The sequence below is a fragment of the Gossypium raimondii genome, chromosome 2 (genome assembly GCF_025698545.1).
Source record: "Gossypium raimondii isolate GPD5lz chromosome 2, ASM2569854v1, whole genome shotgun sequence".
In the NCBI taxonomy this organism is placed as follows: Eukaryota; Viridiplantae; Streptophyta; class Magnoliopsida; order Malvales; family Malvaceae; genus Gossypium; species Gossypium raimondii.
In genome coordinates this window covers 28,329,828-28,354,727 of record NC_068566.1, presented here as the reverse complement: position 1 = coordinate 28,354,727, position 24,900 = coordinate 28,329,828, and the positions used below count along the sequence as shown (strand labels likewise).

Here is a 24,900-nt window from a genome sequence, read left to right as displayed (position 1 = left end):
AATAATGTATGGGTCAAATATTTGTAGATACTCTAGTAACTAATTTATAATTGATGATGAGTTGATTAGAAATGAAGGTTAATGTGCAAAAGTTATATATTAAGGTTATGGTCCCCAAGTTATACATCGGTAACTTTTTTTACGCCTATTCTTCAGAAAAGATACAGTCACCTTCTCTAAAATACTTGTGTGTTAATTTAGATTATAAAAAACTACAGCAAATGAAGATTTCAAGATACCGATGGATTCAAGTACGTTTCCGTATCTAGTTTTGTTCTTGATGACCTAACATGATAAATCTTGGCTTACAATTCTAAGTTTATATAAGAGTTTTAAAATTCTAGCAGGAATATGGATAAAAGGTGGGGGAAATCAAGACGAAAGATTTAGAATCTAGCCCTCAAGAAGAAGATTAACCACCAATCAAGGATCGGAAATACTTAGGGTGTGTTTGGTTGGGTGAAAAAGTAGAGGGATGGGAGGAGGGAGTGGAAAAGTGAAAAGAAAATAAATTTTAAATGTGCTTGGTTAAGAAAAAAAGTGAGAAGAAATAAAATAAGAGAGATGATCATTTTCCATCATAATGCATAAAAATCAATCATTCCAAATTGAAATAATGAAATGGGAGAAAATAAAAACAGATGTGTATGTTAGTTCAAAGTTATGCATTTTTCAAATGTTTTATTATATTTACTTTAATTTTCAATTCTACCAAGCAATAGATAAAAAATGGAAAGAAAATATTTTTTTATTTTCCATCTTTTCTACCAAACACACTTATAAAAAGAAAATTTATATTTTCATCTTTCTAATTTTCTACCCTTTCAATTTTACATCATTCCAATTTTCTTTTCACTTTACCAATCAAAACCTAATAAAACACTCAAAATTTTTTTAAGTTGAAGTTATTTGCTGAATTCGAGAAAAAACAAATTTGAAGTTAGGAAAGGTACTAAAGCGTAGGTCACGCGTTGTAGCGGCATCTTTTTGTTAATATTAGAATACACTCGCTCAGCACTCTTTGTAAAATCAAATTAAAATTTTAATTAAGCAAATGTTTTTACATTAATGATACAATTTTTTAAAAATGAATTTGTAATTAAGGTTGAATTATTAGGAGAAAAACAATATAAACTATGGAATGAACTAAATTATGACGTAAAAATGGACTCTATATTCAATTTGTATAAATTTGTAATCATTTAAATAAGAACAAAATGCATCTATTATATATGTTTAAGATGTATAATTCAACTATAAATAAATTGTGTTGATTGTTATACTAATTGAGCTGAGACAACCTAAGCTGCTCCGGCAACATAATATGACATCTCACATTCGGATCAAGTGTGGGTGTCACCCAATACAAGTATTTGTACATTTTGATTACTGATTGATTTGCACCAACAGACTGAGTCAAACAATGACTCTTCTCTTGTTTTGAGTTATTTTGATTCCCGAAAACTCAAACTTGATTGAAAATTATTAGAATATGCATATTATGATATTATTTAAAAATAATAATTATCACTTCATTTTGACATAAATTAAACCTGTAAAATATTATATGAATTTGTAACATTTTACATAAAAAATATGAAAACGTAACACTTCATTTTAAAATTGAATTATTATAATAAATTATGTAAAATATATATTATGAACTAATAAACAAACTTTTAACTATTATCCATAACTATACAAAACCCAACATGAGAGAAAAAAATATAAATATGAGATACACATATTAATGTGAAATCCATAAAATAAGAAAATAATATTAAAAAAACCAAAACCATGGTCAGAAAAGAGGATATAACTCTTGAATCCAAATAAAAATTCTAAATTCAATACCCATAAATCACAATCTTTTCATTGCTGTAAAACCTAAGCCTTCTCAATTCCAAATTCAGCAAAGCACTTATGGGGGCATGGTTGTATGGAAAATGCAATAAATTGCATATAAGTACAAGTTTGCAGATTATTTATCTATACACTAATAGCAAATCTCCAATCATAGAGTTCTAGAATCAAGTTACAATTGCCAATCCAAGAAATGAATTACAGACAAGTATAGTTTATCTACTTTTCAATATGATGAAATAGCTTCAGGCTTGCCATTGTCAAAATTTCCGAGAAAAACCAACCTCCAAAAATTGCTCAGAACTTCTCTTTTTTTAATAATTTAACCCCTGACCACCATCTCCATAATCACATCATTCCAAAAGTCCATTGGTCCAGGTAAACACCAATGTAGACAGTCGTTTTGAACCACGGCTGTTTGGTTCTCTGCAAACGGCTGAAACTGCCGGTATGGACCCGGATGTCCGTCTGGTCTCATTAATAAGAGGTTTGTGAAGTCAAGAAGCTTAAGATTCACCCCATTGTCAGCGGCTTTTGCAGCTGCCTTCTCAAACTCTTCTAATTCAACGTTACGTAGAATTCGGCTCAAGTCCTTTATTTCAACTTCTCCTTCTTTAGCCGGGGTTGTCTTCGGACAACTCCCTCCATTATGCCATTCCCCGTTCTCAAAATGATCCGGCGTGGATGTCCTGAAAAAGATCAACCCCTTATGCTTTGAGTTTGCGATGAAGTCCATGACATAATGGAGGGTTTTGTTGTAAGCATAAACAAATCCTAATTCGGTCAGGTTCTTTCCTGGACATATATGGCAGCCAACTTCGGTGTCATTCTCATGGTAGATTGCAGCCTTGAGAAACCATTTCCCAGTCGAGATTATCATGTAATCTAGGCTTGGGTAGAGATCTGTCCATGTCTTATCAAGTTTGTCCAGATGAAGCTGAACTTCAGCTGTAGAAACACCGTCATTATCTTCGAAAACAGCAGCCTTTACAAGAAAAGGAGACCAAATGTTTGAAACGGTAAAATTGTATGATGCAAAATGCCATCTCTTTGATTTGTACTGCTCATCATGGTAAACTTCAACAGGCCGTTCAACCTGAATGTTTTACGAAAAAATAAACATAGTCAATAACCTGACAACAAACATTATAAAGAAGAGAGAGTTCTGCATACAACCATAGTCAAACATATAATAGCTTGAATGCCGGGTATGAATTGCAGCATAAATTGCTTATAATCAAAACCTCAGGTAAAAAAATAGAGCCAGGGCACAGTAGTAACAGAGAAAACGATCAATCATGGCCTTTGCCTTAATATGCTTATAGAACATGGAAAAGGAACTCAAGGGAAAAAGAGACGTGACAGGGCTATTAGGTACCAAGGACAGCACTAGTGAAGCTCATCCACTTTAACACAAGGAAACAAAATCGAGATAATGTAAGGCCTTCGATTAGTAACAGTATTTTTAGCAGATTACTAGGTGCTAGTGTCTTATGTATCAGCTATCTGAGCATACTATAATGCAATGCTGATGTGTATTAGGAGTGATTCAGTAATATCGGACGCAATCAACAACGAGCAAAGCACATAAGCATATGCAGAGCACACATTTTCATAGGGTCCCGATCTTTTTAACATCAAACAGTTTATACGTTACAATAAATTCCACCTCATCTAATTGAACTAGTACACAGTTCTTATGATAAAATGGAAAGTTGAGGCCAGGGACACCAAATACCGTTGCGAGCATGCACAACAATGACTGCACATGGTTACGAGATATGGAATCACCGATCAAAGCCCATGCTTTATTTCTCGTCAACTCCAGAAATCTCTCCGCATTAAAACGAGGTAACTGACAGTCATGCGGCTTCCATTTCCAGTGTAGATACCCGGAATCAGGACGGCCGTTCCTCATACAATTCTGATGACCTTCTATCAAGGGACAGCTCTCGTTGGTATAGGTCGGACCTGAGGGATTGGGAACCCAATCCCCTGTAAAGAGATCACATTTCTCTATAACAACATCTGGTCCAACGATAAATTTAAACAATTAAGCCACAACACTAAAAAATCCAAAAAAAAGAAAATGCAGTAGTAGATCCGATTAGCATGTAGTTTATCAGGAAATTATCAAGTTAAAACCACATACATCAATTTGTTAAAGAAAAAAACCATCAAAAATTTCAATCTTTGTAGTAAAAAAACACTATCAGAAACACTAGATCAGCAGATCTCAGAATACTAACTCTACTTACAGCAGATTATATATCAATGAAAATAAACACCACCACCCCCCAAAAAAAAAAGCAAGAGAAAAAGATAAAAAAATTAGTTACCTAGAGGCATTTGATCATCATTTTCAGGTATTTGAACAGGGACAGTAGGTTTCAAATCTGGTTTTTGAACATACTCTTTCTCTACCTCAGGGAATTCCAAATCAGCACCAAATCCTTTAGAACGAAAAACCAAGAGCTTACAAGCAAAACCCACTAAGAGAATGCCAATTGCAAGCTTCACAAGATGGTCCTTGTTCAGTGACCATGATTTCCAGTTAATTCTCATTTTTTTTTCTGACCCGATTTTTCTGCTTTGTTTCCTTGTCTGAAAACTGAAACAACTGACACTTTTTTCCGGTTGCTTGTCTGAATTTGGGTAGAGAACCAAAATCCAAATAGTTTAGTAAGAAATCCAGAAGACCGACATTGGACTCTGGATTTTGTTATCACAGGTTTTTATTTTATTAGGGTAAAGAGATGAGGAATATTACAGGTTTGTTTTTTTTTTTCAAATTATTAAGTAATTATTAACCTTTATTAACTGGTCATATATTTATGGATTTTTATAATGGTAGGTTTTATGGGGCTATAATAAAAGTGATTATGATTACTAAGTAGCAATTAAAGGTTAGTTTAGATTCAAATAATTTGAATGAAATGAAATATAAAAAAAAGTAGTGAAATTAATTATGACAGTGATAGATGTAATATAAGATAATAAAATATATTTTTTTCTAAAAAAAATTGTATTTATTTGTCAATATTTTATATATGCTTTTTACCAAATATGAGCAGTACTAAATTATCAAACTTGGTGGTAAAAATCTAATAGCTCCTCAATAACAAATCCAACGTTTTGGAAAAAAAAGCAGGTCTTCAGTTTACTTCCAATAAAAAAAGCAGTGGTTTCTGTCGGCAAAAACATTGGTAAAATTCCTATAGAGATACGTGTGCTAAAAATTAAATTATATTTCACTCCCTCTACTTAAAAATAGATAAATTAGTCTATGTATGTTAAAGTAAAGAGTAAATTAGTCATTCTGCTGAAAATTTCATCTATTCCTATTGTTAAAAACTGGTCTGATACATCAGTATAATGTACACGTGGCACGCCACATTTCACTGTCTGGATGTTCTGTCAATCATGCCAGTTTATAACAGTACAAACAAATGAAATTTTTAATAGAAATAACCAATTTACTCTTTCATCTAGCGTATAAGAATTAATTTGCCAAGTTTTTCAATAGAGGGGATAAAGCACAATCTGACTCTTAGTACAAGGGCCTCCATAATACTTTTACTATAATTCTATTCTCAGTCCTTATCCTCTTTACACACTTGAAATTTAGTCTCTCTACTTTTAATTTCAGGAATTTAATTTATTTATTATAATTGCTAGCAGCGACAAAAGAATTTCGAAATTATGTGTCATTTTTAAATTTAAAAAAAATTAGTTCACCTGACCAAATTAAAATTATTGTATTTCTCTGAAACAACCTTACAGCCCCAAATTGATCATGTGAGAAAATAATTTTTTTTTAAATTGTCATTTAATCCAATTTGATAGAAGTTATTAAATAAAGAAATTGAAGAAGAGTAGAATGAGATGTAGCATAATTAGACCCCTTTTTTATTATTATTAATTTGCCTACTTTTACATATAAAGACACCTTAACAGCTGAATATTGCACACATATTTTAATGGCCAAGCTTGTTCTTGGGTGGTAGTGAAATAAGTTGTGTTTGACATTGACATCTTTCCTTCCTGCCTTTTAAAAGAATCTCCCAAGGCAAGAAATAATATATGGTGCTTACTGCATTTCTTTCATTTTTTTTTTTTACAAATACAACATAATGTTGTGTTTGATTCTGACTTTACATTCAGCATTGAACATGGTTTTGTTTATTGGACCTGTTTCCAATAAGTTCATCGCAGCTCCATCTTTAATCACTCGACCGCACCGGGAACTCGCATGCCGAATCCACGTTTCTCTTTCTCGACTCTGTTATCCCATCACCAATAGTTTAGAAACAAGTTATAAAGCTTGGAACCTCAAATTAGTCTCTATAAAGGGTGTCAAACTATCAAATAATGACAGTGTAGGACTTACGTCGGGGCCAGTTTGCCAAGGGTGTATAATTCTACGCCCGTGTCTTCATCGAGAACTCGTCCGGAGAATTCGATAATATAGCTTTTATCACTTGCAGTTGGTAATCCTTTGCAAGCTAGTAGGTCCAGATCTTTCTGGTGCAGTTCTCTCCCATTTATAAAGACGCCTGTGTTTCCAGCAGCACAGTTTTTGGTCATGGGGTAATTGAATTCTTCGATGAACGGCTGCAAGGTAAAACCCGAGAAAGATCCATAACTTAGAGTGAACATGTTCAGTCAGCAATGAAAAGTAGAAGTATCAAATGATCTCACAGGAATTATGCCAGAGCATGGTTTGCCCATCACACCCCAGAATCCGGCTCGAGAATCGTACCTTTTAAAGCCAGATTAAAAGAAAAATCAGTACTAATTGTTTGTTTTTGAGTTGCAGACAGTTTAAATCATCTATGTTACTTGTTACATTTATTCTCAGAGTTCGATATCATTTAACCGAAGCATGCTTAGAAGGAACTGCATGAATTACCAGTAATTTCCGGGATGAACCTGCCCTGCTTGCTTTTCTGCCCTTCTAACTCCATTTTCAGATATTGGATGTCCATTCACCGAAACATTAGGCCTTTCATTCTTGATGTCATCATTAGATCTTGAGAAATCTCTAAAGCTTTTCTTTATAAGACCTAAAAATGATCTGCTCCCCTTGTGGAGTTTCAGTTGGTATTGTTCTTTGCTTCCTTCCAAAGAGTATCGACATGAACTTGAACTCCGACATCTATTGAAAGAAAATTCCGCCTCAGTTGCCCCCCGCAGTGAATTTTTTCCAGAAACAGCTTGAGAAGCACTTTTCACTAGGATAACCTTCTCTTGATGTTCTGGTTTAGTCCTATCCCGAAAAGGTAAACTTGAAACTGTTGTGGAAATATCGGAACTAAACGGAAGCTCGGAAGAGCCTGGTGAATCTCTCCAATCAATGACATTAGCAGGACTCTGATCTTCCTTTGAAATTTGTTGGATGGTGCCACCAGCATTAAAACATCCATTAGACGCTTCTTCGGCTTCAGTAGGTGTTTGCTTGAGATTTCCAGGGACAGAAATAATCAGTCCCTTCTTCCTCATTTCAAACACAATCACAGTGGAACAAGAACCACATTGTAATCTCTGCTCATTGTCCATCATTTTCCTGAATTTTCTAGGCAATTTTAACAGTTCCAAGCAATTATAGCATGTTATAAATGGAGCACCACTGGCTATAGGGTGACAAAGCCGATTCTTCCTTTCGGTTAGCACTACCTTTCTAATACATCTTCGACCAAAACCATCAATATCCGAACCGATGTCACTTGGCCATAAGTGCACCGGTGTATCTTCAAAGTTTGATTGAGGTCTAGGTAGATAGTGTTGCCCAACTCTGTTAGAACTCACATAATGATTCGAAGTAGAATTGCAAGGGTCTTTCAAAGAACCTCTGTTGCCAAAAGCAGCTGGTGTAACTCGCAAAGGGCCTTTCCGGTTTTTGTCATAGCAATATAAACATGAGCATGCAGTGAGGTGATACAAGGCTTCCTCTTGATTCATATATGATGCAAGAATATGTTCGTAGCCATAAGTCCTTTGCTGAGGGTGAGGACGAGCATGCTTCACTGAATGGTAGTTTCCATAGAAGTTCACCACATTTTCATCATTATTCATCGAATAATGATACTGTCCCGACCGAAGATGAGCCGAAGACATCCCAATAGAACTACCAAGATGGTCACTAGAGTCCATCTTGTTATCACTAGGAACCAGTTCCGTAGGTCTCTGGGGCATATCATGAGACCTACTCAGTTGATCCTTCAACTCATCCAGCTTCTTAAGCACCTCAGCTCGATCCCTCTGGAAATTTCGAACCCCATTAGGCACATCTAGACATTCAAATCTATTCACTGGTTTACAGTAGCCATAGGCTGAAGCAGACCTATAACTTGAAGGTCCCTCATCTATTGTTTCCAGGCTCCTTTTGTAAAACCCTCCAAACCCATCTCTGTCCACACCTTTCAACCTCAAGGACCTACTCGAGTTATCTAATCTGGGCGAGTAAACCCCAAATTTGCTCTCCCTACTTGAATTAACAGACCTAGACCTGTTAATGTTCAAATCATGATGATCATGCCTTTGATGAGCCCAATAATTCATTGGATTCTTTGATTGCGACATATAATCATCAACATATCCATCTCTTTTCTCGATTCTACCAGGATTAAGCCTATGTTCCCTCACATTACTCACCTGTTCTTTCTTCTTTGCTGTATTTTCAAAGAAAAGCAGCAAATTTCTCTCAGATACAGTCCATTTAATTGCAGAGAAACCAACATAATAAAAAGTTTAAAACTGTAAAAGGAGAACTCTAACCTTGAAGAACAGCACCACAAGAGCCACACTTGAAGAAAGAATACCGAGGAAGCTCCTTTATAAGACTATCACACCTCAGGCAACGAACTAACCGAGCTTTTGATTCTTCAGCCATTAAAAAACAAAACTAAAAGATCCCAAAAGAGAAAAACCAAGCTTTAGTTATCTTAATTTTGGCCTCAAAATTGTGTTTTTGAGAGACGACTAGTGTTTAAAAAGTCAAAGAATCTGTGTTTCATGGTAAAAGACTAAAGCAGAAGTTTGGAGGGAAAGAAAAAAATACAAAAAGTCACAATCTGTAGTTTCAGTGGTGGGTTTAGTCGTTAGAAGAAGGGGGCCCAAAACGATGACGTGTCGAAGTTTCTTTGGAAAAGGCTGCCATGGAAGAGCAAACCTGGCTTTCTTTGGTTCGAAGAAAGCAATTCAATGGGTCTGAGACTGACATGATTTGTTTTCGAAGAAGAAATCAACGTTTACCATACACAAATTTTGAAGTATACCCATTTTTTTTTTAATTTAGTACTTAAATATTTTTTTCCTCACTTTAATACCGAAAGTATGGGGTAATTTACCAATAAAAGCCATTTTTTTCAAAATTTATTGAAATGGGTCAACTATTTAATTATTTACCGGAATGGTCTATTTTCCGCGAAATCGCGTCCACGTCGGTATGATGTCGAGGTATGCGCCAGAAATCGCGTCCACGTCGGTAGCGACTTCTTGGCGTGGATGAAATCGCGCCCTAGAGGACGCGATTTCTTGACGTGGCATGAACGGTTTATGTTTTTAGCTTGAAAAACTTTGAAAGGCCATAACTTTTGGCTCGGTTGTCCGATTGAGACGATTTTTTATTTGAATAACTTTTCGAGATCTACGCTACGACAAACCGCTTAGAGATGAATAGAGACTAATTTGTAAAGTATAATTTGTTAATTACGAGTATAGGGACTAAAGTGTAATTATTTCAAAATTAGCATGAAATTTTGTATTTAAGAATATTTGAATGTTATGGAAGGATGAAATTGAATTTGAATTGAAAACGAAGCTTAAATTTGAAAATATGACTATTTAGGTTTTAGGGACTAAATTGAATAAAATGGAAAATTTTAGGAAACTTCTCAAAAGTGGAATGAGCTGACTTATACCTATAACAGGATGATATAAGACAATTCTGTAAAAAAAAAATCTGGTGTTTACTTCAAATAAATAAGTAAAATAATGATTTAAATGTTTCAAAATTCAATTTTAAACCGAAAAAATAGAAATTTAGGGGCAAAAAAGGATCTTTTTCGACGAAAACTGCGGCAGTTTGTCAGCGCGTAGATCTCGAAAAGTTATTCGAAATAAAAAAAATCGTCTCAATCGGACAACCGAGCGAAAAGTTATGGCCTTTCAAAGTTTTCCAAGCTTAAAAACATAAATTGTTCATCCACGTCAGCAAATCGCGTCCTCGTAGGCGCGATTTGTGTCCACGTAAGCAAATCGCGCTGATGTGGACGCGATGTCCTGACACGTACCCTGACATCGCGTTGACGTGGACGCGATTTCGCGGAAAATGGCCCATTCCGGTAAATAATAAAAAAATCGACCCATTTCGGTAAATTTTGAAAAAAAACGGCTTTTATTGGGGAATTACCCGAAAGTATGCCTCCTTTTTACTTATTTTTTAGTCCATTTTCTCATAGAAGTTCACAACCATTTGATACGCCACATGTTTACTTTATGTAAAAAATATATATTTTCTTTTATTAAATATATATACATTTAAAAATACAAAAATAGAAATAAATATATAAAATTTAGAAAAAATATAAATTATAGAAAATTTGTAATAAAATAAGATAACTGAAAAGGAATTAGTTGGAATTAATAATGTTATTACAAGAATTTTAAAAAAATTGTAAAAATAATTTTTTATAAAATTCTATTTAAATTTCAAGATTTCTTTGTAATTACTTGAAGTTTAAATATATTTTTAAATTTTATAACCATTTCAATTTTTATATATTATTTTGTATTATATATAAATTTTTTATTTTTTAATCAATATAATATATATAATATTAAAAAAAAGACATGTGACATATTCTAATAGTGACATGTGCTAGGCCAACGCTCGATCAACGTCGGTCAATGGTTGATCAAAGTTAACCGTGTTTTTTAATATTTAAATATTTAATATTGTATTTTTCTATTTCTTAATTTAAATTTAGTATTTTAATTTAAAAAAAATCTAATTACCACATGACATTTTTCATTGATCAAGAACAAGTTATGTGGCACTTTTCCATTGGCCAAAGTGGCCTAACGGTACTTACCAAATGGATTGAAAATAGAGGAAATTGGTACTTTTAAGTACCAAATTGTAACAAAAAAAATTGAAGTACTAAAGTGGCAAAATGGGTATACTTCAGGAGCTAAATCATGAATTTAGCCAAAACTTAAAACAGAAGTTGTATCACATTTAGTAATTGGTCAAATTTCTAGTCTTTAAGTTTTATTTTAGCCTATTTTAATCATTGTATTTTTCAAAATTTGAAATTTTAATCTTAACTCAAGAGATAATAGTTAAATAAATTAGGTTAAATCTTGCTACTAGTCCCACGTCAATTGTGTGGTTTAGTTCCTGTTCTTCAATATAATCTTTTTTAGCCCCTATACTTAATGAATTTCGGAATTTTAATCTTAAAAATAAACTTGGTTTTTTGTAAGAATCATATGAAAATTACACATGTGATAAATTAAGGTTGATGTTGGAGTCCGTGATTATCGTCCTAGGAAATTGGTGCTACTTTTATTTTTGGTGGGTGTGTTATTGAATTTAATTTTCTTGGAATTAAATGGAGTCAAACTTAAGCATCTTTCTTCTACTTTTTTTCCACAAGGTTATATACTCTTTTCCCTTTGCTTAGTTGCTTTTATTTATTAGTATATCAAATGAAAATAAAATAACTCTCTTCGCACAAACCTCTCCGTCTCATACCTTTTTCTTTATTACCTAAAATATCAAATACGTGTCAATTACATCCATCCTTGAATTTTCTTTTTGATTATAAGTTGCACCCAATTTACTTTTCACTCGCTAAGTCCTGACGTGACAGTATAATGTGAAAAAATAATCATGTGGTAATTATCTATCAATTTAGTTTTGAATATTATATTTAACGAAAATATCTAATTATATTACCAAAAAACTTACACCTCTAATCACTCCAACTTAAAATATTAAAAAATCTTACTAACTAAACCTAGCTTCAATCAATCATAAAAACCCCATTTTTAGTGAACTTCTAATTAATTTATGTAAGAATGGAGAAGTTTCTTTTTTTTTTTAAATATTTGATACGTCGTCCATACGTAAATTTTATATACCATTAATGAATAATAATATAGCACATCATCATTAAATTAAACAATAAATATAGAGGATTTGTAAATAAATACTAACAAATTTTTAAAACATAATTAAACATTAAACTAACTATTATAAATAATATTAATAACTCTTGAGTTTAAAGATTTAACATTTAATTATGATTTAATTATATTTAAATAAAATTATTAGTATTTATTTATAAATCCTCTATTTTTTTATTTAATAATGAGATTACATGTTATTAGTAACTGATTGTACATGAGATTTATGTACCGACTGTTGACACCATTTTTTGGATGAAAACGGGGTCAACTTGGGTTTTGACGAAAACAAAAAAAAACGGGAGTCGCCACCAATCCTTTTTTATGAGGTGTGATTGAATCACCTCGAAAAGGGGTTGTTTTTAATAAACGGTTTGATTTTATTAAAACAACAAGTTTGGTCCACGAAATTCAAAAAAGCGGGTTCGGAGTCGGTTACACGCATACGAGGAAGGATTAGCACCCTCGATACGCCCAAAATTGGTACCTAGTTGATTACTTAATGTCTTAATGTTGAAAATTGAGAACCTTGAAGAATTTTAAAAATACGATCCTTGTATTAAAACGTTGAAAATTTTCAGGAAAAAGGGGATATTTTACGTTATTCGAGAAAGAGAATCATATCCAGTAAGTTAGGACACAATGTCTCGAATTCCCGATACGCAGATGAAAAATGTTTATTTAAATGATATTTTATTATCTCGGGTTTAGAAATGAATCAGGCCCAGTAAGTTAGGGCACGATCTTTTCTTAACTCCCGAGATCGTTTAAAAACTTGAGTTTGAAAAGATTCGTGCATTTAGATTTATTATGAAAATCGAAACCCAGTAAGTTAGGGTATGATCCTTTCGAATCTAAACACGAAATATATTTTTTTTAAAACAAATTTTGTTATATCGAGTAAAATAAAACACGAAAATCGTAGTAAAAAAATGTGAAAGCAAATTACATTGTTGTTATCATGGTAAAATCATAATACACATAAAATAAAAATGACACGAGTAATAGCAACAATATAAAATAAATAAAAGTCATACCTACAATCATATAAAATAACAATATATATATAAACAAATAAATTAAAACATTCATTCAAAATAATAACAAAAATGAAATAAACAAGTAACAAATACAATTAAATATAAAAAGATATATATAGACATAAACTAAAATATGTATATATATATAAATTAACAAAATATATAAAGTATATTTAAATATATATAAAAGAAAAATAAATATGTATATATTTATGAAAATGAAAATATATATAGATATGTATATAAGTTAAAAAATATATAAAATATATAAGTATATATACATATATGTTACAAAAATAATGTATATATATCATAAAAATATATGCACATATATATACATATACCGAAATTTTAATAAAATAAATATAAATAAGTAGGTAATAATAATAATAATAATAATAATAATAGGACTGAATCAAAACTGAAACGAAATCTCAGGGCTGAAATCAAAAATAAAATAGGGTAAGGGATCAAAATGTGAGTCACGCGAAAAATAGAAGGGCCAATTAGGAAATTATTCCTATTAATCGAACGGCGCCGTTCTGCCAAGACCCAGGCACATGGTTCTTGGACCAAATTGAAAACCATCGCAAAAGAGGGAGGACTGCGTGCGCAAATTACCCATGCGCTAGAAAACACGCGGATCCTAGGCGGTTGGGTCGGGTCAACACGCGGATCCTCCCCACCAAAACGACGTCGTTTCATGTTTAGTATAAATAATAAGAAAAGCCAAAAAACAAATCAGTTTCATCATTTTAAAAAAAACAGAGAGAGAGAGCTCTCTCCTTCTCTCTCAGGCCCCAAGTCCGGCCATGGGCTCCGGCAATCTTCCGCCGTCGACGCCGTCGCGCCGACCACCGCACACGGTGGCCGGAAAAATCAAAAGGTATGCTTTTTTTTCTGCTTTTTTTTATATGTTATATATATAGTTTTAAAAAAAAGAAACAAAATCGAACACAAATAACTCGAAAAAGAAAAAAAAATAGAGAAAAAAATTAAAATTAGAAAAAGAAAATAAATATACCTAAAAGGGGTTGTTGACTCTATTTTTTTGTTTTTATTTCTCCAAATCGAGAGAAAAGGGGGGGGGGGAATCCCGTTTTACAATTTTTGCTATGGCTTTATAGCCATTTTTACAATATTTTATTTATTACTTGTCGTGTCTTTCTCTCGTTTTGCAGGCAAGTGGCGATGGGATATGCGGCGACAGAAGCGACGGTGGCAGGGCAAGTGGGCGACATGACCGTGGCAGTGGCGGCTGGTCAGCTGATGCGGCGCTAAGATTTCTTTTCTGAAACCCTAGTTTGACTTTGGGGGGATTGGGCCAGTTGGGTAGTTGGGCTAGGTTTGGGCTTCGGGTTAGGCTAGTTGGGTATTGGGTTGCTGATTTGGGCTTTGGTTTGTAATTGGGTAGTTGGGGTTTAATTGTTTTTGTTTAGTTTAGGGTTAATTGGGTTTTAGGCTAAAAATTGGGCTTGTACATCGACAATACATCAAATATTTACCCATTGTATAAACGTTATTTATCTATAAATGTCATTACAAATCATAGAAATATTATAATTACATTCATATTTATCTAACTTGGATAGTTTTTCATTTATAATTAATGATAAAAAAATATTTATATACTTGATATTTCTATTCTATACATTGACACAATGTGATACAACACCTTAAAATTTTTGAAAATTTTAATTAAATATCTCCCACGTGCAGTGTGAATGGTCAATAGTTGTGTTAAGCAGATTTGAAGATGCAGAGATGAGAGTGATGATTTGATGATTCAATGAACAACAGCAGGGGTGGGGGCAGCGAGCAGAGCCAAGGCCAAGCCAGCCAACACTGAACTACAGCTAGCTGTCGATGAGTTTAAAATTTTTCATGCTTCTCTTTTCATCGCTATAAAATCGAGAGGTTAAATTTTATTATTAATCTTTGTACTTAATTAAACTTTTGATTGTAATCAATATACTATAATTTGATCATATTTAGTTTTTATTACTCACTAGAAATTCAGTTAATAAATTAAAAAATATCATTTATTAAAACGGTAATTTCAAATATAGAATGATTGAACTAAATCCATAGCGACAAAACTAATAATTGGATTTAATTGATAATAAAATTTCAAACTTTAGAAAAATATAGAAATTAATATTAAGCCATTCGAAAAATACAAAAACTAAAATTTAACTGGAATGTGAGTTAAAAAATTATGAATAAAGATTGATTAAAAAACCCTGAAACATGTGGTAAGCTTTTAACTCATTCCCGTGTAGAGCTAAAATGTCTGCACCTTTTAACTCATTTACCAATGCTCCAGAAATTTCTGATAACTGCAGTTTTATTATCCTTACAAGCAACCAAGTTCTACGAGAACATGACTGAACATCACCCTGACAATTTGCTTTTATCAACAGCCCAACTTGTGGAATAAAAAGAAAAAAAACAAATGAAACAATGAAAAACAATCCATAAATGCAGAACCAAAATGAACATACTAATGTAATGAAAAATACGAGGGACTTACTCTAGGTTGCCCTCTGAACTCTGCCACTTTTCGAGAGTATTTCCTTCAGATCATCGCAGCGACTCCGGTGGTAATCTATCCACGTGCAAAGTTGCCTAATGGCCTCCCTCTTCTCCTCTCCTAAGCCTAATATACCTTCATCCTTCTCTTTTATTGCCCTCTCCAACAACTCAACTTTATTCTCCAGTTGCTTCACCGATTTCATCAGATTCTCCTTCTCGTTTGCTTCCTTGTTGGCCTTAATCTGTAGCTTCTCAACTTGTTCCCGTAACGTAGATTCTTTTTCCTTCTGATCTTTCAGTTGCTCGATCATGTTAGTCATTTCATTCATAAGCTGCTTCTTTTCGCTCTTTGTTTCTCCAACCCAATGTTTAGCAATCCTCAGCTCTTTTGATGTTTCTTCAACGCAGTGTTTGTATTTACTATAGCCTGCTTCGAATTTCTGATTGATAGCTTCAAATCCAGTCAAGGTATTACTCACGTTCCCCGAGAAATCAGTGATCATCCTGCGATATGCTTCATTGTTTTCAGACAATATTGTGATCCTTTCTTCAAGCATTCTTTGTTCTTCCATGAACTTGGCTTCTGCTTTTCTGAAACTCTCTTCTTTCTCAGTTAGTAACTGTTCCGTGACTCGGAGTTTTTGGTTTGACAAGCGGAGCTTAACTTCGATTGTGCGGACGTTCTCGACAAAAGTACTTATCTCATCTCCTTTCATTTCTAAGTCTCGTTTCAAGTCTTCAATAATTTGCTCCAAATCAGCTACTGTTTGACCCTTGGAGTGAACGATCTTATCGTGCTCTCCTGCCATTTCTTGCATCTTCCTTTCTGTAACTTCGATAAGTGCTTTGCAGTCCTGAAATGAAGTTTCAAGTTGCTTGTACTCCTCGCTTAGCTTGTTAAATGCATCTTCTTGTTCTTTAAGCATTCTCTGATGATCTGTAATCTGGTTCACTAAATCATTTTTCTCATCTCCTTTTGCTTCCAAATCTCTTTGAAGGTCCTCGACCATTTGCTTCAGCTCCGATTTCTGGTTCTCCATTTCATTCAATCTTTCGGATGACTCTTGTTTCTCTCTCTCAAGCTGCAATTCCAGTTCTGCCTTCTGGCTATGAAGGGATTCCAGCTGCTGCTGCAATGTGTTTACCTCATCCATTAAGCTCTGTACTTGATTTGATGATTCATCACCTTTAAATGCTAAATTTTCTTCCAACAGAGCCTTCTCAGCTTGCAACGACTCCATCTCCGATAGCAGATTATTTACCTGAGCAGTCAAGTTCTCCACTCCAGATAATGATTCTCTGTTATCATCCTCAAGTTTCTTCGTGAGAATAAAAATTTCTTCTTCTCTCTTTTCTAACATCATCTCGAGTTCTGAAATGCGGGATTGGAGTCCTATATTTTGTTCTCCCAGCTGTTCTGCTTCACTTGCTTTGTTCTCTAGCTGCTCCGCCATATCTCTGTTAGTTGTTTGCAATGATTCCAACTCAAGTTCCAAGCTTGTTACATGTGCCTCTAATTCTTTTATCTGAGCAGATGATTGATTCCCATGCATATCATGCAACTCTTTGAGTGTCAAAAGTTCCCTTTCTTTCTCAACTAGTTCCTCCTTTGACTGACTCAATTCAGCCATGAGCTGTTGTATTCTACCCTGTGCCTGCTGAAACTCATTTGAAACCTCAGAAAGTTTCGAGTTAAGGGATTTATTCTCTTCCACGGCAGCATTAAGACCTTCGCCCAATTCCATAACTTGGTGTTCTGCAGATTCCAATCTTTGATTCACCTCAGCTTCTACCTTTGCAGCAGCGTCCAGTTTATGCCTCAGCTCTTCATTTTCAACCAAAAGTTTTGATTTTTCACTCTCTGATCTTTCAGATTCAAGCTTCAGATTTTCTATGGTTTCCTCTGCTTCTTGAACCTTGCTTAAAGAGGCTAGATAATCTGAATTCAAAGCATCTTTTTCTTCACTTGTAGCTGTCAGCTTCCTTTTCAGGTCAGCAATTTCCAGATTTGCTTCCTCAAGTTCTTGTTTAATGCCGTCAGCTATTTTCTGAAATTCGCTTTCCAATTGTCCATTTTTACTGTTTCTGTCTTTCGAAGAATAGTCAGAGTCTGAATCTGAACTTGACGAGGACAAGGCATCTTTTTCTCGTTTTCCATGAACTTTTTTCCTCAGCTCCCCTGTGAGATGATCATATTGTTCATATAGACTTTGGTAGTGTTTGTGGAAATCCTCAATTAACTGGACAAGCGGTTCCTTCTTGGAGTCATTTTCTTCATCTTTGATGAGCTTCAATATTTTTGTCACCTTGTCATCAATTTCTGCAGTGAAGAGAATAAAACATAAACGGAAAATCCTGTTAAATTGAGAGCGGTAGCATTTCAGAACATCCAAAAAAAAGACATTAAAATGTAGAACAATTACCTATTTTACTTCCTTTAAGCTGTTCATCCTTTTCTGGATCAACATGATGCCCAAAGAAGGACTCCATAGACTCCCTAAAACGATGCTTTCTCATCTTAGTTAGATTACCCAACAAATTTTGCTCAGCAAGTGTGCGTTAAGACAAGGCAAATCTCCATCTTGAGCATAAAATCTGACAAGCAGGATAAAGGTTAATGACGCTCTAAGTTTTCTCATGCCATATCCATTTACTTACACTCAGATACGAATGTTGAACACAATGTTTCAAGAAAAACAAATAGTCAAAACAACAATTCTCAAGATTTAAACAGTAGACCCTCCTTTAATACTCAAAGAGTCTCGAGTCAGTCCGTCTTATTCTATACAGCATGTTCTTTAATAAACAGGGTTAAAATTACTAAATCCCAAAGTATTGCATTGTAAACAGGGTTAATTCCGAACAATCCTGAAAGATCAACAACAAAATCCACCAATATTTTGTTTCCATGATCTCAAATCATTAATGCCTACCTTTTCCATCTTTTTCACCTACTAAGCAAGTGAGCATTAAGTTTTCAATAAATGCTAATTCACAAACCTCTCCTACAAAGTTATAGAATGTAAGGTATAATGGTCCAAGAACCAGTACCATACATGGGCCGAAAATGGTTTACTACTGTTGAATTGTCCTGTCCTCATGTTTAATCGTGTGATACTTGACATATGAATTTGATAGTCGATAATTTATATAATACAAATTTCGAAATTGTCTGCTTGAATGAAATTTATATAGAATTAATATTTGATGCAACGGTATATAATTTTATGTATTGTCAATGAATCACATATTTGCACATCATCTAAAATTTTTAAAAATAAATCCACTTATATTCATTTTTAGATGATGTGTCACTGCATCAAATATAAATCCATTATGTCTTGTTTAATTTAATTTATTTATATTGCGTAATCCTATCATGTCTATCACTATAATCGTTACTCCCTTACCACAGACACAACCAATGAAATCAACTATCCTAACACAAAAAAACTTCCAAGCAGAAAGAAACAATTGAAATATCAAATCCAAGCTCTTTTTGTTTGGGGTAATCCAGCTCAAAATGACAATCTAAAACCAACAAAAAAGAATTTTCTAATTTTTAAGCATGCTAATAAACAAGACTAATGATTTTAATTATATTATTACAAGAAACAAAAACGTCGTCGTCGTAACCGAATGGATATCTTATCATCAGTATCACCCATTCGAAATTTTGATAAATTGATTTGGAAAAAGAAAAGGTCAGCTGTTCTTTTTTTTTTTTCGAAACATACGGCAACGCCCAGTCAATTTATCACTCAATTACTCAAAACCTTTTATAGTATAATATGAAAAAGAGGAAATACTTGCTAAAATTTAAAAAGGTAATAAACTATAACTGTAACAAAAGAAAAAAAAAAACTCGTTAAAAAATAAACAGTATTATTCACCTGATTCTTCCTCTTCACCTTGTTTTCTCAGTCTTGCTTATGAAGCTTTAATAAGTTTCTACAGAAGCAAATAGATATTTTTAGTTCAAATCTAAAGAGAATGAATTTAACATTAATAATCGAATCTAAGATGATGTAAGCAAAAAGTTCAAAAAGCAGGAAAATCTGGAAGATTTTTGAAAAAGGCAAAAAGAAAAAAGTGAGGAAGAAGAAGAACTTCATTTACTTGAATTCAAATTCATGATCTTTGGGAATCTATATACAATAATACAAGAAAATTTTCAACGAGGAAAAGAGAATCCTAAGTTAGATTTATGTTTAAGAAAACGAATGGATGAAAGCTTAATTTATTTTACAAAAATCATGAAAAAAAAAACACAGATAACTAAAATTGAACTACTAAAGATCAAAGATTTCGATAAAAACTAGAGTTTATGTAATCGGAACAGAATCATTTGATAATCAAAGATTACCTCTGAAGCAGAGCTATAAGGCTTGATTACGAAGAAGAACCAGAAAAAAATCTGAGAAAAGAGAGGCTGTGGGTTGTTTTTTTTTTTTCCCTTTGAATTGAGAAAAAAAATTAGCAGTGAAAAGGAATAAATGGAGAAAATGAATTTGTTTGTATTAGATTTAGAGAGCGCACTTTCCTGAGCCAGTTTGTAGCTTTAGATTGAATCTTTGGAAATTCTTTTAATAATAATTAATTAACTTACCCTTCCATTTATTATTTATTGCAGTTATACCCTTCCATTCCCTTCAATTTCTCGTCAGAAGAAAACGCGAGATGATTTGATTCCTTTTATTCGGAAAGAAATAATTAAAATTTTCCTGTGCTTTTTGGTGTTTTCAATTTTCGCATTTATTTGAATGTCGTTGACTGATAGTTACGGCAAAAATAAGGATTTTATTAATTATATTACTTAATAGTAATAATTTCTTTTGACCCAGAAGCATTTATGATAATTAATACCATAATTTATAATTTTATTAACTATTTTTAAAGAAAATTCACCAATAAAATAAGAAGAATATAGAATATAATAAAAATTAAAATTGAATATATAAAAATATATTCCAATTTTGATGGCCGCAGACCATGGATAAAATAATTACCATATTTTTAATACATTATTTAAATTACATTAGTGTTTTTTCTTTTGGTGAATAAAATAAGAAATTTTACAATAAGTTAAAAGGAAAAGTTACCTATAACTGTTAACTTTTCTTCTTGTCAAACACCACCCTAAAAATTTTCAATTGACCAAATATAAAAATCGATGAATAAGAATAAAACTAGTTAAGAATGTAAGAATTTTCTTCTTTTTTTTTTACAAAATTAATGAATAAAGTAAATAGACTTATTAGATGGAAACAATGTACTGGTGACAGTTCAGACAGTGTTACTTTCCTCTAAAAAAGAATGAATTTAAACATTTGAAAAGAAGAAGAAAAAATCTTAAATTTTAAAAAGTTCATATCTTTTTCTTGATTCTAACAGTCAACTTTGAGACCAATTCCTTGAGATAATCACAGTTGGTACGATGATAATCAATCAACAAACAAAGCTGCCTTATGGCTTCCCTCTTTTCTTCTTCTCGACTCAACAATGTCGCATCTTTTTCTTTATTAATCTTCTCCAATTCTCCCACTTTTTTCTCAAGCACACTCACAGCTTTCAATAGCTTCAACTTTTGTCCTTCTGAATTCGATACCTTGTCATTTTCCCTTTTCTTTTCTGCATTATCTATCAGCTTCGTCAACTCAGTTTCACAAGTAACAAGCTTTTGTTTCAGTTCTTTGTTTTCTTGCTCTAAACTTTCTTTTATGTTCTTGTAATTCTCTTTGTTTTCGTAATGTGTTTTTTCAGCAACCGCGATCCTTAAGCACAGAAGACGGATGTTATCATTGAGTTTCTGGTAGAATTCTTGTGCTAAATTCCCCATCTTTCTTTCTATGTAATTTAACTTGTTTCCTGCAGATAATTGTTTGATAAGCTTTGGGTTACGTTCCATGGTTTTCCTAGTATGTTCTTCTATTTCTTTCATCATTCTCTGTTGGTCTGCAATCTGTAACTCCACTTGGTTTTTCTCCGTCACATGATCCAACTTAACCTCTGTACTCATCTGAGTTGTTTGTTTTTCCCTTTTAGTTTGGCAGTCCTCAAGTCTCCTCTCTCTAAATAGTGCTTCCAGTCCTAGAATTCTTGAATTCAGGTGAGCATTTTCCTCTTTCAATCGATTGATTTCATGAACATTACTCCTCAATTCATCTTTGGATGTAATTTTCTGTTTGCGTAGAGCATCAACCTCCGATTCCAAGTCGATCACCTGCACCTGTAAGCCTTGGTTTTCCTCTTTCAGAGTTTTCACTTGAACCTCTAATTCCGGCTTCATTACATTTCCTCTGGCTTCACATTGTTGAGCACGTAAATAGTCCACTTCCTTTTTCAGATTGCAGACCTGTGCCATTGAATTGTTGATTCTAGATGTTAGGTTCTTTTCATTTTCTTTGAGTTGCTTCATGAGTTTAGTTACTTCATCTCCTTCCTCCCAAACCGGCACATACATTGCGGTATTTGTCTCTCCTTGCTGTTTAGTTTCAGCTGTCTTACCATCAATCCCAACTTCAGAATCTCTTTTAGGCTCATCTTTGTTGATGGTTTCTATTTCTTCTGTTTTACTTGAAGCAGACAGACGACCTGAAGCTAAAGCTTCGCTCTCTTCGGTCTTAGAGGCCAATTGGTGCTTCAAGTCAGCATCTTCTTCATATGCACGATTAAGTTCTTCCTTGATGTTATCTGCCATCCATCTATGGAATCTTCTATCATTATCAAATGTTGTGTCAGTGTCATTTTCTCTATCCGTAGGGGAGTAATATTCTGAGTCCGAGCCGGATGAATAATAGGGATGACTTTCGTTTCCTTTTCCTTTTCCTTTGAGAACTTTCTCTACGGACTCTCGTTTAAGATGTTCATATTGCGCAGAGAGTGACTGGTACTGTCTGTAAAACTCCTCAACATGCCCAATAAGTTCTGGCTCCCTTTTCCTGCTTTTCCTCTTGATGAGCTTCAAGATTCTTTCTACTCTCTTTTCAACATCTGTGAAAAACAGGGAAATTCTGAATCTGATACATCAACATCAAATGAAATATGTATGGAAGAAAATGTTAAAACTCTTACATTATCTTAGTCAAAAGCACCTGAGATCTTACAGCACGGAATCAATACAACAACGAACGCAAATCAGGAGACTTGACAAAAGCAATTGACATTAAACAATGACAAAGAATTACTAATAAGCTGACAGTCATAACTCGTACGATACTAGAAACAGGATAATACTACAAGGCACTGTCAAGTTTTTCTCTAGAGGGCAAAGTAAGGTTATAAGCAGATTCCCAAACCTCGCTTTTGAGGAAACATAAAAATGGTGAATGCAACACTACAGTTTCAATACAACTACTTGAGGATGACAAAGGGATTTTAACTTTTCACTGACTAGTGCCTAATCTTTAGCCAAAAATGCACATAACTTTGCAGACATGCATCCATTAAGATTTACATTGAGGAACAAAAAGAAAATGTGCCTATAATGGCATGAAATGGATATAGAAGTCTCGACTGCTGAATCCTTATCTCATGTTATCTTTGAATCTACAAAAATAATGTAAGAGGATGATAAAAGGAAGGTAACACGGGGGTATATTACCGAGGGTGCAAAATTTGGTTTTTCAGCCAAACAATGTGTGCATATTTTCAGGTTTTCATCAGCTTTTACAAACCTGGTTTAATCACTTCCACTTGCTCCATTGTTCTGAACTTTTGTGTATCAGGATAACAACCCTTAGAGGTCGTTGTCTGGCTTTATTGCTTCTTCTCCAATATGAAATTTGCTGCGAACTTAAAGAATGGATCCCCAAGCCAAAAAATGCATGCTCCATCTCAAACACATCAAGCTAAATATCTGAAAATAAAGGTGACATAGCATTAGTAAATTATTTTTCACATTGACACATTCAAACATAACAAAGTCCTAAATCAAGCATATCCTCAAAAACAGCTTGTGCATTCACTATTTTTTTAGATGGTTTACACTTTATCCTTAGTTTTATTCCTCCCTAGCCAATACCAAAAATGTGCATTTCATCATAAGCAAAGTCATAAAAGAAGTAAGCTAATTCATCTTTTACACAAGAACGGTTCACCAGGCATTTAACCAAACTCTTTAAAATTCAAAGTCTGGCAAAATTTTGACCTTGGAAACAAGCAATAAGACATGCCTGTCAAATCCTTCCATGTGCATTCTTGACATATCTGCATTATGAATTCATTAATTAGAACACAACCTAGTCAAAATTCCTAATAGGAGATTGTTATGGGCCAGAAATATCGTTGATTTTGATACATAATCAGATCAAATAGTGCAACAAAAAGCTAAAAAGACAAACCCTTGATTGCCTTCAACACGGTACCGCACATTATATTTGTATCCGACACTCATTATCGGATAATGAGTAACATGTAACGATTATTATACATAATAGTTGATTTTGACAATAAGACCCACCAAAAAAGAATGGTGGTCCATTGATAAATCAGGATTTCCAAAGATTGGGTAATGGATAAATGGTGGCCAAGGTTTGATACGTCATCTTCAAAGGCAACAACAACCCCCACCCGTTTCTTCACCAATTCAGTTCTGAAATTCAAACACATTGTCTTACTACAAGGAGAAAATATACGAGCTAACATCCAGTTCATTGCCACCCATGGCCTTCAAATAGGTTTTTTAATCACAATATTTAAAATTTAATTATGGGATTAAGCGTTAACACGTCGGTTATGTTCGATAAGGAATGACATTCGCTGAAAGCTACGTAAAATCCAATTCAAAATTCAAAATTCAATCTAACCATTATTTATCTTAGATGAATCGAAAGATCAGAAAATTCAAATTTGACGTATTTAGTTTTTTATTTCTGAATTAAACATGAAATTATTAATTTGAATGATTTTCTTCGTTTTATATTCCATCTTCGTTGACAATCAAACGAAGAAAAAAAAAAAGAAATTGAATTGAAAGCAAATATTACCTGAAAATCGACGGCGGATTTTCTCTCAGCGGATCAAAATGGAATGCGAATTGATAAAATGATGGAAAATTAGGAAACATTTTCAGGTGAAAAGAAAAAAGGAAAAATAGTCAAAAAAGTGAAATTATAAAATAGGCTTTCGGTGTTTGTGATGTTTCCGGTCCATGAGAACGGAATTTTGGCGGTTTCTTTTTTATGATACAAATAGCCCTAAAATTTCGATTTCTATATTTCGATGGAATCTCATTTTATCGGCTTGCAAAAATACGCGATAATTTCAT

The 24,900-nt window shown here is 33.3% G+C and overlaps 4 protein-coding genes and 1 long non-coding RNA gene across 7 annotated transcripts; 1 reads left to right on the top strand and 4 right to left on the bottom strand.

Moving 5' to 3' along the window:
• Positions 1 to 1,846: 1,846 nt before the first annotated feature.
• Positions 1,847 to 4,645, bottom strand: LOC105788236 (protein trichome birefringence-like 23). Its single transcript, XM_012615021.2, has 3 exons — positions 4,203 to 4,645; positions 3,602 to 3,891; positions 1,847 to 2,959 (listed from the first exon to the last, which is right to left on the bottom strand). Exons 1-3 carry the CDS (start codon positions 4,426 to 4,428, stop codon positions 2,186 to 2,188), a joined length of 1,290 nt encoding a protein of 429 aa, XP_012470475.1. The 5' UTR covers positions 4,429 to 4,645; the 3' UTR covers positions 1,847 to 2,185.
• A 1,295-nt stretch (positions 4,646 to 5,940) lies between these two features.
• Positions 5,941 to 9,069, bottom strand: LOC105788235 (uncharacterized). The gene is made up of 5 exons (XM_012615019.2): positions 8,641 to 9,069; positions 6,776 to 8,534; positions 6,565 to 6,625; positions 6,254 to 6,477; positions 5,941 to 6,145 (listed from the first exon to the last, which is right to left on the bottom strand). Exons 1-5 carry the CDS (start codon positions 8,753 to 8,755, stop codon positions 6,091 to 6,093), a joined length of 2,214 nt encoding a protein of 737 aa, XP_012470473.1. The 5' UTR covers positions 8,756 to 9,069; the 3' UTR covers positions 5,941 to 6,090.
• A 4,770-nt stretch (positions 9,070 to 13,839) lies between these two features.
• LOC128036077 (uncharacterized) lies at positions 13,840 to 14,663 on the top strand. Its single transcript, XR_008192936.1, has 2 exons — positions 13,840 to 13,983; positions 14,279 to 14,663. It is a non-coding gene; the product is annotated as an uncharacterized LOC128036077 (long non-coding RNA).
• A 763-nt stretch (positions 14,664 to 15,426) lies between these two features.
• On the bottom strand, positions 15,427 to 20,165 carry LOC105788234 (COP1-interactive protein 1). 3 transcript variants are annotated; one of them, XM_012615018.2, is made up of 5 exons: positions 19,999 to 20,165; positions 19,526 to 19,583; positions 18,056 to 18,227; positions 15,631 to 17,952; positions 15,427 to 15,525 (listed from the first exon to the last, which is right to left on the bottom strand). In XM_012615018.2, exons 3-4 carry the CDS (start codon positions 18,147 to 18,149, stop codon positions 15,632 to 15,634), a joined length of 2,415 nt encoding a protein of 804 aa, XP_012470472.1. In that variant the 5' UTR covers positions 18,150 to 18,227; positions 19,526 to 19,583; positions 19,999 to 20,165; the 3' UTR covers positions 15,427 to 15,525; position 15,631. The 3 variants fall into 3 exon arrangements, with proteins under 3 accessions (XP_012470472.1, XP_052482832.1, XP_012470469.1); XM_052626872.1 differs by having other exon boundaries at positions 15,427 to 17,952; positions 18,056 to 18,129; XM_012615015.2 differs by having other exon boundaries at positions 15,427 to 17,952; positions 19,999 to 20,164.
• Positions 20,166 to 20,868: 703 nt separating this feature from the next.
• LOC105788237 (COP1-interactive protein 1) lies at positions 20,869 to 24,769 on the bottom strand. Its single transcript, XM_012615023.2, has 4 exons — positions 24,620 to 24,769; positions 23,782 to 23,840; positions 23,309 to 23,490; positions 20,869 to 22,625 (listed from the first exon to the last, which is right to left on the bottom strand). The coding sequence occupies exons 3-4, from the start codon at positions 23,334 to 23,336 to the stop codon at positions 21,001 to 21,003; spliced, it is 1,653 nt and encodes a 550-aa protein (XP_012470477.1). The 5' UTR covers positions 23,337 to 23,490; positions 23,782 to 23,840; positions 24,620 to 24,769; the 3' UTR covers positions 20,869 to 21,000.
• Between the last annotated feature and the right edge of the window lie 131 nt (positions 24,770 to 24,900).